General features: G+C 33.5%; 1 protein-coding gene across 2 annotated transcripts in view; it reads left to right on the top strand.

Annotated features, from left to right (window-relative positions):
- LOC106468506 (potassium voltage-gated channel protein Shal-like) overlaps positions 1–16,167 on the top strand; it is an 86,734-nt gene that overhangs the window by 62,587 nt on the left and 7,980 nt on the right. For both annotated transcript variants that reach the window (XM_013928936.2, XM_022396845.1), the window contains exons 2-4: positions 2,323–2,485; positions 10,513–10,695; positions 13,434–13,589. In XM_013928936.2, coding sequence (XP_013784390.1) covers positions 2,323–2,485; positions 10,513–10,695; positions 13,434–13,589 — 502 coding nt within the window. The remainder of the gene's footprint in view (positions 1–2,322; positions 2,486–10,512; positions 10,696–13,433; positions 13,590–16,167) is intronic.

The following is a 16,167-nucleotide window of genomic DNA, read 5'->3' as shown; positions in this document are numbered from 1 at the left end:
TGTGTGCTCGGTGTTGACTAAAACTAAGACAAGCAGCTGTTTTGTCTTTCAACAAATTACAGCGTTATTGTTGTGTGCTCGGTGTTGACTAAAACTAAGACAAGCAGCTGTTTTGTCTTTCAACAAATTACAGCGTTATTGTTGTGTGCTCGGTGTTGACTAAAACTAAGACAAGCAGCTGTTTTGTCTTTCAACAAATTACAGCGTTATTGTTGTGTACTCAGTGTTGACTAAAACCAAGACAGATGTTTTGTCTTTCAGTAAGTTACTGCGTTATTGTTGTCTACTCATTGTTAATTATAACCAAGAGTGGCAGCTGTTTTGTCTTTCAATAAGTCACAGGGTTATTGTTGGGTACTCATTGACCAGTAGATAAATCAAAACTTCCCAACTATTTTTTAGCTGATTTCCACGGTCAACTAGGAAGATTAAAAGAGAATCTAGTGCACGTGACTTGAAGAAAAATAGGACTAAATCACGGCAATGTTGTGTGTGAGGACTCTGGTAGTGAAACCTAACAGTAGAATATTTGTACAACTGTGGATACTAAAAGTTCTAGCTATTGCATTTTCTGGTTTTGTTTTTCTGATAACGAATATCGTAGCCAAGATGCTCTATAACGTAGTTCAAAACACAATTTCTAACGTCTCAAGGAAAACTGGAACACTATTGAGACATTCCCTCTTACTTAGCACCATTTCCATATATAGAAAACTTTGTGATAAACGTTTAACCACCTGTTTATGGTTTTAACTACTAATATAGTTTAAAATGCCTTGTTCGTGTAAGTATAACCAAACTTAGTTCAAACAATAGTCACTAAATACAGGACTTTAACTGCCACAGTGTAAATTCAACAATTGTTTTTGAGAAAAGGGGAGGACACGAACGAGCACCTACAGACAAGATTAAAAATCTTAATATACTCTCAAGAGAATCTAAATAAATGTTAACATTTACCTGCGCCTGCGCGAGACATTCAGTATCGACTTCTACTAAACCCCATTTTAGGTGTGTAAACCTACCAGTAGAAAGCGTGCTAGTACTAAGTGTAGCATCATATCCATATTACAATCACGTAACATCAGAAAATTCTCTTTAAAACAGTATCTTAAAGGAAGAAATCAAGTAAAATCACAACGTCTGAAGAACATATAACTTACTGAAATAAATTCGTAGTGTGCTAACAATATCTTAAATTAGATTAAATAATATATATATATATAGCGCCATCTAGTTTATTTTATTATTCTACCCAAAGTACATCATAAAGGTTTTTAACTTTTTTCCCAGGAGGCTGTGCTTTTCCTCAGTTTGATTTCTTTCGTGTTCTTACACTACTATAGAAACAACAGCAGCAGAGCGCAGAACGTGATAATCTGATAAAGCCGTGTCAATATGTGATCCTGAAGAGAACAAAAGATCCCGTATTGATCAAAGGAGAATGAATAAAGAAATTCAACTTGTATTAAAACAAAAACTATTTAATTCTGTGTACATACGAGTTTTATTAAGTCGTGGTCTACTGGTACTTCTCTAGCTTTGTGCGTTCGTGTAAAGTAACGTACAGAGTTGATGACATGTTTAATTTCTACTGTATATAGTCACAGTTTTCGAAAAGTTTAAAAATCCCAAAGACATTGGTCATGTTTAACACTTAAGTTTCGACAAATGCTTTGAAACTCAGTGCTTATCTAACATCAAATAGATTGTAAAATTAAACGGTTCTAATGATATTTTTGTTTGATCTAATTAATTTAACTAACTTATATTTTCTTGTTGAATTGATATTTATCGTGAAACAAAGCTATTTAATAGGCTATACACAATATATCCATCGCGGGAATCTAACACCAAATTTTAACACTATATAAGCTCTCAAGCTTACCGCTGAACTACCAAGTAGGACACTTCTTGTTGAACATTTTCTTGAAAATTACCTTTTTTTTATTATAACTAATACAAAACTGTTTTCTCGTTGTTTACAGTTATAGTCGAATCCACTGATCTGTTGGGGGATGACGATGATGTCATTGTTCATCTTATTTGTGTATTAAAAAAAAAGATAACCACTCACTGTCACCTATATGTATATTATTGGCTTCACAACTTCTTGCCAATAAAATCCAGAAGAGAAATAAAAACATAAAACAATCGTTTGGGATTTAGGATGTTTTGAACTTTTGACATAAACTACCCTTGGATATAGATATATTGTTTCGCAACGTAAAATTATATTTATGTGTTCAGATTAGTAATGAAACTTGAAGCACAAGCAGTGATTGAATATAACAAATCAGAATGTTGTTTTTTTTATTTCAGATACGGGGACATGGTACCCGCTACCATCATGGGAAAGGTTGTAGGTGGTGTCTGCTCCTTGAGTGGTGTGCTTGTAATCGCACTACCAGTTCCAGTTATTGTGTCGAACTTTTCACGTATTTATCACCAAAGTCAGCGAGCGGATAAACGTAAAGCACAGAAGGCAAGTAAATCGTTGATGTATGTATGGATAGAGTTTTGGTGCCATTCAACAATTATTATCGTTAATGTATATATGTATGGATAGAGTTTTGGTGACATTAAACAACATTTATCGTTGATGTATGTATGTATGTATGGATAGAGTTTTGGTGACATTCAACAACATTTATCGTTGATGTATGTATGTATGGATAGAGTTTTGGTGACATTCAACAACATTTATCGTTGATGTATGTATGGATAGAGTTTTGGTGTCATTCAACAATTATTATCGTTGATGTATGTATGGATAGAGTTTTGGTGCCATTCAACAATATTTATCGTTGATGTATGGATAGAGTTTTGGTGCCATTTAACAATTATTATCGTTAATGTATATATGTATGGATAGAGTTTTGGTGACATTCAACAACATTTATCGTTGATGTATGTATGGATAGTTTTGGTGCCATTCAACAATTATTATCGTTGATGTATGTATGTATGGATAGAGTTTTGGTGCCATTTAACAATATTTGTCGTTGATGTATGTATGTATGGATAGAGTTTTGGTGCCATTCAACAACATTTATCGTTGATATATATATGTATGGATAGAGTTTTGGTGCCATTTAACAATATTTATCGTTGATGTATGTATGTATGGATAGAGTTTTGGTGCCATTTAACAATATTTATCGTTGATGTATATATGTATGGATAGAGTTTTGGTGACATTCAACAACATTTATCGTTGATGTATGTAAGAATGGCACCAAAACTCTATCCATACATACATCAACGATAAATATTGTTGAATGGCACCAAAACTCTATCCATACATATATACATCAACGATAAATATTGTTAAATGGCACCAAAACTCTATCCAAGCAATATTTATCGTTGATGTATGTATGGATAGAGTTTTGGTGCCATTCAACAATATTTATCGTTGATGTATGAATGGATAGAGTTTTGGTGCCATTCAACAATATTTATCGTTGATGTATATATGTATGGATAGAGTTTTGGTGCCATTCAACAATATTTGTCGTTAATGTATGTGTGGATAGAGTTTTGGTGCCATTCAATAATAGTTTGCATTACTTACTACTAGAAACTTCAGGCAGCTTTCGAGTAAAACGTGGACTTCTGAGCCAAACTCAAGTGCTTCCTGAAAGTCTTCCTTCTTTAGAAGTGAAATAGGAGTGTACTATAAGGAAGATTAGCGCTGAAGCTGCAATACAGTGTTACTTTGCTATCTCTGTAATGTAAACTAATTCCCTTAGAGGTGTATAAGGTGCTCATGAGTATTTTTTTTTCATTTTTAAGAATTTCAGGACACAAAGTATATTACAAGTTCGTTGAGTTAATACTGGCAGTTTGAAGTAAATAATTACTGTTGTGAGATATAAGATTTATATTACCCTTGTGGTCATTTGTGAGGACTTGAAGAAAGTGAAATACGTTGTCCTTGGCTACAATAAGTCTAAATAGTTTAAGTACTAATAACATAATAAAATATAGCCAATTTGCAATTTGAGAAAATCTAGAGATTTTTGTAATGATTTTCTCATGAGATTCAAAATACGATGTCACTGTTTGAAAGAGAGGAATGTTTAAAGTGAATGGTCCTGATGAAGAAGTCACGGTTTAAATGACAGGAATGTTTAACATGAATGGACCTGATGAAGAAGTCACGGTTTAAACGACAGGAATGTTTAACATGAATGGTCCTGATGAAGAAGTCACGGTTTAAATGACAGGAATGTTCAACATGAATGGTCCTGATGAAGAAGTCACAGTTTAAACGACAGGACTGTTCAACATAAATGGTCCTAATCAAGAAGTTACCGTTTAAACGACAGGACTGTTCAACATAAATGGTCCTAATCAAGAAGTTACCGTTTAAATGAATGACGCTTTATGAGAATGGCCCTAGTGAAGAAGTCACAATTAAAACGACAGGAATGTTCAACATGAATGGTACTGATGAGGAAGTCACAATTTAAAACGACAGGAATGTTTTACCAGAATATCCTACGGAAGAAAAGGCAGTATAAAAACAAGAATGTTTCCCAGTTTGCCCCTGCCCCTGATGAAGAAGGGTCCACTTTTTGAAAGCACTCGGGTTATAGGTTTATGTATTTTTGTGTAGAATGTTTAACAGAATAGCCTAGATGAGGAAGTTTCTATTTAAAAGACGGGATATTTTACCGAAATAGTGCTCATGAAGAAGTCACGGTTTAAATTACAAAAAAACTTTATCAGGATGGTCCCGATGAAGAAATCACTGTTTGAATGTTTTACTAGAATAGTTCCTACGAAAATATTATATATTAAATGACGAAAATGTTTTAGAAGAATGTTCTGAATAAGTCACAACAGAAATGAAAATAATGTTTACCAGAATGGTCTTCATGATGAATTCACAGTTTAAATGAGAGGAATATTTTACTAGATTCGTCCTCATGGACAATTATAGTTTAAAGGCCAGGAATGCTCTACTAGAATGGATCTATTGAAGAAGTTACAGTTTAAATGAAAGGAATATTTTACTAGAATCGTACTCATGGACAATTACAGTTTATAGACCAGGAATGCTCTACTAGAATGGATCTATTGAAGAAGTTACAATTTAAATGAAAGGAATATTTTACTAGTATCGTACTCATGGACAATTACAGTTTAAAGACCAGAAATGCTCTACTAGAATGGATATATTGAAGAAGCTACAGTTTAAATGAAAGGAATATTTTACTAGAATCGTCCTCATGGGCAATTACAGTTTAAAGACCAGGAATGCTCTACTAGAATGGATCTATTGAAGAATTTACAGTTTAAAGGAGAGGAATATTTTACTAGAATCGTCCTCATGGACAATTAAAACTGTAACTTCTTCAATAGATCCATTCTAGTAGAGCATTCCTGGTCTTTAAACTGAGATGAGAGGGATATTTTACCGGAATAGTCCTGATGTAGAAGACACTGTATAAACAATTCGAATGTTTAACAGGATAGTGTGATAAAAAATTGACAGTTTCAATGACAGGAACTTTTTAGGAGAACGGTCCTAGGAAGAAGTCACAGTTTAAGTTACAAGAACTTTTACCAGAATAAGCCTCACGAAGAAGAAACATTTTAAATGACGAGAATATTTTATCAGAATGGTCCTGACGAAGAAGTTACTATTTAAAGATCAGAAATGTTTCACCCAAATGCATGGCGTCCAGGTAGTGAAAGTGGGCTTTTCTCGGGGTATTCCCGTTTTCCTCCCACGACAAAATTAAGGGTATTGGATCTATAGATCCCCACCCGTTGAGTTGTAATACTCCACAGTCTCACATAGTGAAAAAGACGCTTACTGTCAAACCGACTGTGGGTTTTTCGGGTTTTTGCATCCTGAAGCTCCCCCCCCCCCCGTTATGTCTAAAGAATCCTAGCTCCAATCTAGTCTTATTCTTCTGGTCATGATTTTGTTTTCTATTTTTATATTTTTATCTATTTACGTAGCTATTCCAATATATTCTTGTACAGCTCGCGGGGTGAAGAGAATTGCATTTCTGAACACTCCCGGTTTCCTCTATGAGCTCCTAGCTCTTTTCGAGTTGGTAATTCTGGAATTATACCGAAATACCTACCAAGTCTAAAAACCAAAATGCTTCTGATGAAGAGTTTATTGTTTTAAAGGAATAAATATGTTAACAGAAAAATTCTGATGAAAAAGACATACTTTATATGACAAGAATATTTACCAGAATGGTCCCGATGAAGTTGCTGTTAAAGAAAAGGAATTATCCTGATGAAGGCGTTACTGCTTAAACGACAAAAATATTTTTCCAGAATAGTCCTGATGAAGACCTGTTGGCTTATTATTTAACAAATCTCCCCCCCCCCTTTTATTTTCAGTTTGTTGAACTATCTTTAATCTTCGAACTGAATTGTTTAAACAGACTATGAATATTCATCTTAAATCACTATAGGCTAAATTGTATATCCGAGATGTTTCAAATTACGTCATATTTACCAAACCAAGGAAACCATACAAAGTAATACTTCATGGGACAAAAATTTCTTATACCATACTAGAAATATTCCCTTAAAGAAGACGTTTCTTCCTTTGTATTTCATAAATATATATATATTTGTTAAATAGAGTTTAAAATGTCAATTGAATTAGATTAATTGAATTAATATTAATTGGATTAGTCATGTATTTTCACAATAAGATGAAGGAATCGATTTTTGCTTTTTCGGATCATCAATATATTTTCAAAATTAGGTTATTTATCTATTAACAGCACTTCGCGGAAAAGACACCTGTTTTTGTCCGACTTTGAAAATGTGGTTAATTTTGTTTGTGTATAAACCAACTTTAGATTGGAAAAAAAAGCTGCTGTTGCCAAGTTATGACACTGTAAACATTTATTGCACAAGAAAAAAGTAAAAGATACGATTCTGGTCATCAGTTCCTTTTTTCTTGTCTATATAGGTATGTATTTTGATATAGGTGTGTTAAGAGCTTTTCTTGTCTATATAGGTATGTATTTTGATATAGGTGTGTTAAGAGTTTTTCTTGTCTATATAGGTATGTATTTTGATATAGGTGTGTTAAGAGCTTAAGGAATGGATACAATACATATATATGATAAAATTCGAGCAAAATTAAAACCCCAGGGCCATGAAAATGCACGTGCATGTTAACAACAATTCTCAAGGTGTCACATCATTGATATTGATTTAGCTAGCATAACTGTCATTTGAACTTTGAAGATACAGATAAGCTTGCACTTAGACGGGCTACTCTTCCGAAATTTGGCGCTTAGTATGGCGCGAATATATATATTGTTCCTTATAAAAAGGAAATCAAAGCATTCTTTTTGTTGTGGCGTGATTGGTCAGTTCCATACAATTTTAGCTGAGCATATGCTCGCGCAGTTAGAGGCAGACTACCCACATGAGTCAGACTTACATCAATTTCTGAGATAACGATCTATGTTTATTAAACAGAATAAACAACGTATTTGGCCAACTGTTAGGACAACACTGCACAGCAAGTTATGAACACTGAAGAACGAGATGAAGTTTCTGCCGGTGATACAACACATAGTGAAACATAGTCAACAAACGTGAAGCTTGCGCTAGTAATAATACTGCCGATTTGTCAACGCCAAAGGTTAGACGTCGGGGGGGGGGGGAGGCACAAGGATGTTTTTACTTGACTGTTACATAGAGCTGTCGAGAAGCTTTGGCATTTCGGATACATCCATTTGGCTGAAAGCACACCCACATAACGCGGATGAACCGTTTCCAACAGACCAGTAAAAATTCGATCAAATGTCTCATTGCTTCGTAGCGTTCATAAGATGACTGTAAACTGCCAACTATGTAGGTATAATGCATATTTTGTTTATTATATCAGTAAACTTTCTTTATGATGGGACTAAAAAAAAGCCTCCTACGCTCCACCTGAAACGTATATCTTGGTACTAAACAAACACATAATTCTTATTTTGATTTTTGCTTATATTAGCATAAATATGCGTGTTCTTAAATCAAAACAAGCAATTGATTTCTCAATCTAACGCCTTCTGGTCGTAAATATTGCTATAAATAATTAATGACTACCTCGGAAGAGGTTCCACGTTCGAAGGGCGATATCTCTATAATTAAATAGCACGTCAGAAATTTTCTTAATATATTCTTCATATCGTAAAGCGATGTGCAACGAACATAAATCTCATAGATGCAAGTAAAGTAGCACAATAAATCAATTTACAAAAGTCAGTCAAAACCTGTAAAAAAGGTGGGTTTTTACCTTGAACACAGCTTAACATTACATGACAGTAAGTTACCTTGAACACAGTTTAATATTACATGACAGTAAGTTACCTTGAACACAGTTTAATATTACATGACAATAGGTTACCCTGAACACAGTTTAATATTACATGACAGTAGGTTACCCTGAACACAGTTTAATATTACATGACAGTAGGTTACCCTGAACACAGTTTAATATTACATGACAGTAGGTTACCCTTGAACACAGTTTAATATTACATGACAGTAGATTACCCTGAACACAGCTTAATATTACATGACAGTAGGTTACCCTGAACACAACTTAACATTACATAACAGCAGAAAGAGTTTGTACAGCTTAACCTTACATAACAGTAGGAAGAGCTGAAACAGCTTAACATTACATGACAGTAGATTATCTTGAACGTTATCTTGAATATAATTACTCATTTTCTAAGAAGCCAGAAAGTTAATCTACCAAGAATAACTTCATATTCAAGATTTCTTGAAACTAAAACATTTTTGAAATGAAACAGTTAAGTACAGTATAGTAAAGAAATTAAATTAAGTCCCTATAACTTCCTGCCCGTACATTATCATTATATTATTTACGAAGGCAGTAGACTTATCCACCAAGATAAACAACAAGATCGATTAAATACATAACAGAGGCTAAAGTTTTTCTTTCTTTTCTTAAACGTCCCCCGGTGTAAAAGCGGTAAGTTTACGGATTTACTTCGGTAAGATCCGCGTTCGATTCCCCATGATGGACACAGCATGATGTGGCTTTACTCTAAAAAACAAACTTTTCTTGAAGCGTACTCACATTCACACAAGAATTTCTAATTGCTTTGGCAAAGCGAGAACGTATGGCCCTTTGCTTAATGTTAAAGTTATATTACGTCATCCGTAAGCCAAAGTTAAGTGTGTAATAGCGCATATTTTATTTGAACCCATGTTAATGGCAACTCAAAAACCCCGTGTACTTTCAGAATTTAAATGGAAGTTACAAAGGGAAATCCCAATGCCAAATAGCTTTAGAAATGTAGAAATTATTCTGGTGGAGAGAAAAAAAAGCGTGAAATTGAAAACTTCTTACAAGATGTGAAAATGCACATGTCACTGATTTCATTTTGTTTTCTTGTTTCGGGGATAATAGTGAAATTATTTAAAGTACTGAACGATCTTAAATGGGTAGTAAATTACACAACATTTTTCTTGTATGAGAAAAATATATATATTTTTTTATATTTATTATATGTAAGTGTATTGATTTATTTCCACTGATTGTTTCATCTCCATATCAGTAGATGGCAGCACCATTTATTGTATATTTGGGAATTATTCACTAGGTTTTATTAATTATCAACATACTATTAGAAATTGCTTCTCATGGTTACATAAACGATAGTTTATCTGTAACTGTGAAAATGTCATTAATCAGATTTCCAAGGCATTGATCTGATTATTTTGTAAATAGATCATAATAATAAAGAGCTATAACACTTTTTTTAAAATTGTCCTTCATACTTTCTTGATGCACAGGAAATAAAACTTGATGATTACATGAACAATTCCTTGTTGCGCTGTTTCATTTTAATTTCTGTTCTACGTTTGAAATTCGCAAAACCAGTATGGTTCATAAGTCTTGCGAATATCAGTATAATTATTTTGCATATCAATTTCAAGCTAATGTGTATAACTTGAGATTATTTTGATAGAATTATCTCTTCTATTCGTTAATTACCATAGTTTAACGAAACTTATGAACCTTATAATTATTGTTTTTCTTGTTCATTTTATTTAAATAAATGACACACCTTTAATTTGTTGGTCTAGATGTTACTTGATGTTTTAAATTAGGATTTTTATATTCTAGCTTACTTCAATGCGTTTACAGTGACAAAGAAGCGTTTATTAGGATTTTTATGCTAAAGCTGATGCAAAATAAGAGGGAATCCTCAATACCCGCGACTGTAATTAATCCTAAATCGGTCAAGAGATGCAGCTATGAGCTAAAAGTTTGTTCTTGAACAACAAAACTCAGAGCCATTCTATGAGCTGCTATAAATAACAACACAATATATTTATTTATAGTTTGGCTTCGTTTAATCTTCATTACATCATAATAGATAGTAAAAACAGTGACAGTAGTATTACTACTTGAGCACAAAGTGTTTCGATCAGATGGAATTCTAACAGGAAAAATAAATCGTTTATTCGTTCTGAATGTTATTTCAGAAATCTAGGATGGCTCGGATCCGAATTGCCAAAGCCACAAGTGGGGCAGCGTTTGTTAGCAAGAAGAAAGCAGCCGAAGCCAGGTTGGCTGCCCAAGCTAGCGACAATTATATCGAAGAGAACGATGAAGACATGTTTGAATTACAGCACCATCATCTCCTCCGCTGCCTGGAGAAAACCACGGTTAGAGCCCTTTGTATTGTATAGAATGTAATTAAAGATGGACGATTTAGTTACGTATAACATATTTTAATTTTATATGTAAAATTAAACATCAGCTGTATATACATTAATACTTCCATCACTCAACAAAAATTCCTTTTTTAAGTAAAATCTATAATTTTACATTACATTGATTCGCTTGTTTCTATTTGTACTGTTTATATATATTTTTGGTTTTTCTGGTCTGTAGCAACGTGTAAGATGGACTGAGTGCAGCCCACAGGTTAGCGTGCCAAACCGTGTGGTCAGTATTGTAGTTCGCGTCCGGTTATTACACAAAAATAAACTGCGCTCCGCAGTTTGTGGTCATAGATACGTTGTAAGAGTGATGGTCAAATCCGAATACACGATCTGACAAGGGTATCCCAAGAGTTAGCAGTGGGTGCTATTGACTAACTGTCTTCCATCTAGTCTATTACTTCAAAATTGGGGACTGCTAACGCTGGTATCCCTCGCGGATCTTTCCATAAAATCTAAAAAAATAATCACCTTGTAAGGTATCAACTTACTATTGTTACTTCGAGGCATGTCCATATTGTTAGGCGTGTAGAAATGGGTTTTAGGAATACCCGTTTTATATTTGTTTTGGAAAGAACCAAAACCCTGCCCGATTTCATAATGCGTTCACATATATAAAAAAATAGCTAATATTTGTATTCGTGTAAGACTCGATTCCTTTTTATTAACCTGAAACGATTTGTAAAGGTTGTTTTAATTTTATAGTCAAACTGGATTATTTCCGACGTACTTCGATACTACTTTTATTTCATTGATACGATTAGTAATTTACTTTCGACAGCAACTAACGGGTTCCCCGATGGGACAGGTGTAATTCTACGGAATTACAACGCTAAAATTCGAAGTTCGATTCCCCGAGGTGAATAGAGCAGATAGTCCAATGTGGCTTTGCTTTAAAAAACAAACAAACAAGGCAACTAACGGAGACTTTAGGAGTTTAACGATATTTTCACAAGTGGCACAGAATAAAAATTATGTGAAAACATTATTTATGAGTATCCCTGTGATTTTCTTTTCCTCGAATCTGTGTTTATAATGACTTTTTAGGCCCAACTATGTCAGATTTTTTTTACCTTTAGATTAGGCCCGATCCGAGTTGGTGTAAGAAAACCTTCTATAAACCTGACGAAATCTGAGCATAACCAAATCTCTTTAAGCTTGACTATGTTCGTAAAAAAAAAATAATAATAATAAAGAGACCAAATTTCACCCTGCCCGATTTCTTTGCCTAACTAAATATTTTGGTTGAAATCAATAAAAGTAACAATGTCCAAAAAAAATAATTTGCTAAAGTTATTTTAATCAAAACAGAACGAGGTACATTGCACCTGCTTCTTCCATGTTCTTTACATAACATTTCAAGTTTCCAAAACAAAATTCCCTACCTTTAGTGTCCCGATTTCTGCTGTGTGGTCAAGGATCATTTGCAGCATATTCTGACTTTATTATTGTTTCATTTAATGAAGAATTGATTTATTCCATTCTCGTTGCAACACAACGTAAATGAAAATTTGCCGATACCAAGCGTTTTTGTAAAGTCATCGTACAGCTGATTCTTGCGAGTACACGCAAGCAAAGCAAAAGATATGGCTGAAGCAACGCTATTTAGTTGAGGGAGTGTTCGCGGATGTTCGAGAAGAAAGTACCAGTCTTTTTCAGTTAGGGGGAGTTAGAGAGTAGACATGTATGTGTAAAAAAAAGAGAGAGGGAGGAAAAGAGCAGAGAAGCAAGTGAAGGCTGCACAACGTTTTTAGATCGTTTTTACACATAACTGATCATGGATAGAATGATTAGGAGAAGTCCTCACACAGAGAAGAAACGTAAATAATAGCCCTCTTGAACACATATTACCAAAAAAATCCGGCCTTTTTAATTTGAGACCAATTGGTCGTACGGTTTGCCAAAAATTGCTATATTGATCACTTTGGCCTCTGAGGCCGCGGCCACTTACCCCAAGTTACTTTGCACAAAGTTGTATCTACACCCGGAGTCTGTACCTTTAAAGGTGCGTAAGGAACATATCCACAGAGAGAAAGATATGCATTCGCGCTTACATATATATATATATATTTCTACTGCTTTCTCTGTTATTATTGATTCATATATGATTGTTCATGAAAAAGCCTGATTTGAAAGTCCAAACTATTTGACCTGATATTACCTTAAAAATAATTTCTATAATGATATCTAAGAACACGCAGTAAGTGTCAATGATAACTATAATGATATCTAAGAACATATAGAGAATGGCACTACTTACTATAATGATATCCAAGAACACCCAGTGAGTGCCCCCGCTTTCTATAATAATATCTAAGAATACACAGTAAGTGACACGGCTTTCTATAAGGACACCTAAGAACACAGCAAGTGGTACTACTTACTATAATATCTAAGAACATATAGAGAATGGGACTGTTTATTATGGTGATATCTAAAAACACACAGTAAGTGGCACGGATTTCTAAAATGATATCTAAGAACACACAACAAGTGGGACTGCTTACTATAATGATATCTAAAAACACACAGCAAGTGACACTGCTTTATAAAATGATATCTAAGAATGCATAAAGAGTGGCACTGCTTACTATAATGAGATCTAAAGCAATCTATAATGATATTGAGCATATGTTAAGTGTGTCATTTTTATCTTGATATCAGATCTTCCTTTTTTCTAGGACCGAGAATTTGTGGAAGTAGACGTATCACATCAAATTCAGTCTAACAGAGCTTCCTTCTCGCCGCCTCCGTCTCCTGTTCCTACAATAGCTTCCCAAAAAAGCCGTATTTTCTCTTCATGTTGTGGGAGACGATGTAACCGTAAGAAATATCTGGTAAAAAACAAACTTCAAGGTTACATTACAGCTTAAAGATCTTGTCCAAACACTTCTTTCCAAAATCAACATAAATATATATATATATATAATACTTATAACATTAGCAATAATTTCTTTGTTAATTTCTCTGCAAATTACAGTTAATATTCTAAGAAGGTACTCGAGTTTACGTATTTCCATCGTCATTAATTGAATTGGATTATCGTATCAGGGATATATAAAATTATTTCAGTCAAAATTGTTGTATATTAAAATGTTATTCCTAGATTTATTTCGCTTTTTCCTATATCATCATTGTTGGATTATTAATCAGAAGAAATAAAGGTCGCTACAGTTAATCTTATTCATAAAAATGTTATATATAAATTGATTTCTGAACTTTTTTATTTCTATTCTTATATCCTTAATCAAGGAAAATATAAGCTGTTTCAATAAAATTTCTTACATAAACCAATGGTTCATCAGTATTGATTCGGGTTTTATATCAGGATAATTACAGATAATAGTTTTACTTAATAACGAATAATTTGTTGGGGTTATATAGTTGTTTGTTTGTCTTTTTGTACTCATATCATTCCTTCACACAGATGGTCCAGTTAACAGATTAAGTTAGATTATTAGAATTATTCAAAGAGTTTAATTTCCCTTTACAAACTCACGTTTCTTCACTGTTTTGAAATTACAAAGTAAATTAGATGTCATTATTAATTAAGAATTAAATATATCTTCAAACTCAAAACAAGTCCCCCGGTGGGACATCGGTAAGACATAGGATTTACAATGCTAAAAATCAAGGGTTCGAATTCCCTCGGTTGACACAGGAGATAGCTAGATGTGGCTTTGCTTTAAGAAAACACACCCAAAAAAATCTAAACGCACGCTCCCCAGTGGTACAGCGGCATGTCGGCGAACTTATACTGCTGGAAACCGGGTTTTGATACCCGTGGTAGGCAGAGCATAGATAGCCTTTTGTTTAGCTTTGTGCTTAATAACAAACAACAACATCTGAACGCACACGTACGTGTTTTGTTAAGATATAATTTGTTTGGATTATATCATTCATGCCTATATAAATATGTTTATTTCAAGTGTGATTATCATGTAAATAATTAGCAAGCTAATATTCATCAACCAAACATTTAATCAAAATAATAAGTTCGATTTTATACATTTTACTACCATGGTTACCAACACGAATTAACCATTGAACTCAGGCAACCCCAAGAGTGAATAAAATAAACTGTATCTAAGTGTAGGATAGCAGAAATATACATAAAATACTTATTCGTAAGTAGGCCTAAATTAATTACCATGGGTTAACTTAAAAAACTCGTCAATATAACTGCTGTCTAAAATTTAACTTTTTAGCAGTAATGTATTTGAAACTTCAAAGGCTTATCATAATAAAGGACTTATAATTTAAAACAAGCTACAGATGATTAATTATTTATCAATTACATTACTCTAGCTGCTACCATTAACAATGGTTTGACCTTAATTCCAGTAACCTTTTCCAATTCAGAAAAGCTTATGAAATTTAGGTTAGGCCTAAACCTATTTATTAAGCACCAATGCAAAACATTAGTTCTATAAATATTCAATTATTACCATTATACCCAATATTTTTTTAGATGGATATACTTTTAAAATGTAACGTATTTACTTAAAATAACAAACGTAGATATTTATATAGTATCGACAATGCATGAATCCACTGACCTCGTCCTTTTTTTTTTTTCATACGCCCAAAGATTATTAAATGCGTTAATTGTTATTACCAATACCAGATCCTACCGCAAAATTCAAATAATTGTTCACTTAACTTGCTAAAAGAAAAAAAAAATGTTTTCATTAAGTTACACTTGAAGTACAACTTGGCATTTAAGGTGAATTACCTGATCAATACGAAATGTGTTGTTCACATTTAATAGAGATCGTATTAATAATAAAATTATCAATGCTTAGAATCTCGGAAAACTTAAAACGTGTGACATCTGGTGAGATATTCTAAAAATATGTAAAAAAATCTTTCCGTTTATTTTTTATGCAGCCTTTAAACTCTAGAGGTAATTTGTTTATGTTTAGAATATAATCTTATATATATAAATATATTAAATCCTCTTGAAAACAACAAGAAGGCTAAAACAGCAGTAAATTAAAAAACAAAAATTATAAATATATTGTTTGTTTATTTGCTTTGAATTGCGCGCAAAGCTACACGAGGACTATCTGCGATAGCCGTTCCTAATTCAGCAATGTAAGACTAGAGGGAAGGCAGCTAGTCATCACCACCCACCGCCAACTCTTGGGCTACTCTTTTACCAACGAATAGTGGGATTTACTGTTACATTATAACGCCCCCACGGCTGAAAGGGCGAGCGTGTTTGATGTGACGGGGATTCGAACCCGTACCCGCAGATTGCGAGTCGAGCGCCCTAACCACCTGGCCATGTATAAATATATATGTGTCTGTCTTGTTCAAAAAATCTCATTACAAATTTGCTTGCCAATTAGACAAGTGAAAAATTACCACGCGCAAGAAACATTTTTATGGTTTCAATATCACGTAAAGCTA

The sequence above is a fragment of the Limulus polyphemus genome, unplaced genomic scaffold (assembly GCF_000517525.1).
Source record: "Limulus polyphemus unplaced genomic scaffold, Limulus_polyphemus-2.1.2 Scaffold3031, whole genome shotgun sequence".
In the NCBI taxonomy this organism is placed as follows: Eukaryota; Metazoa; Arthropoda; class Merostomata; order Xiphosura; family Limulidae; genus Limulus; species Limulus polyphemus.
This window is presented reverse-complemented; position numbering and strand designations above follow the sequence as displayed.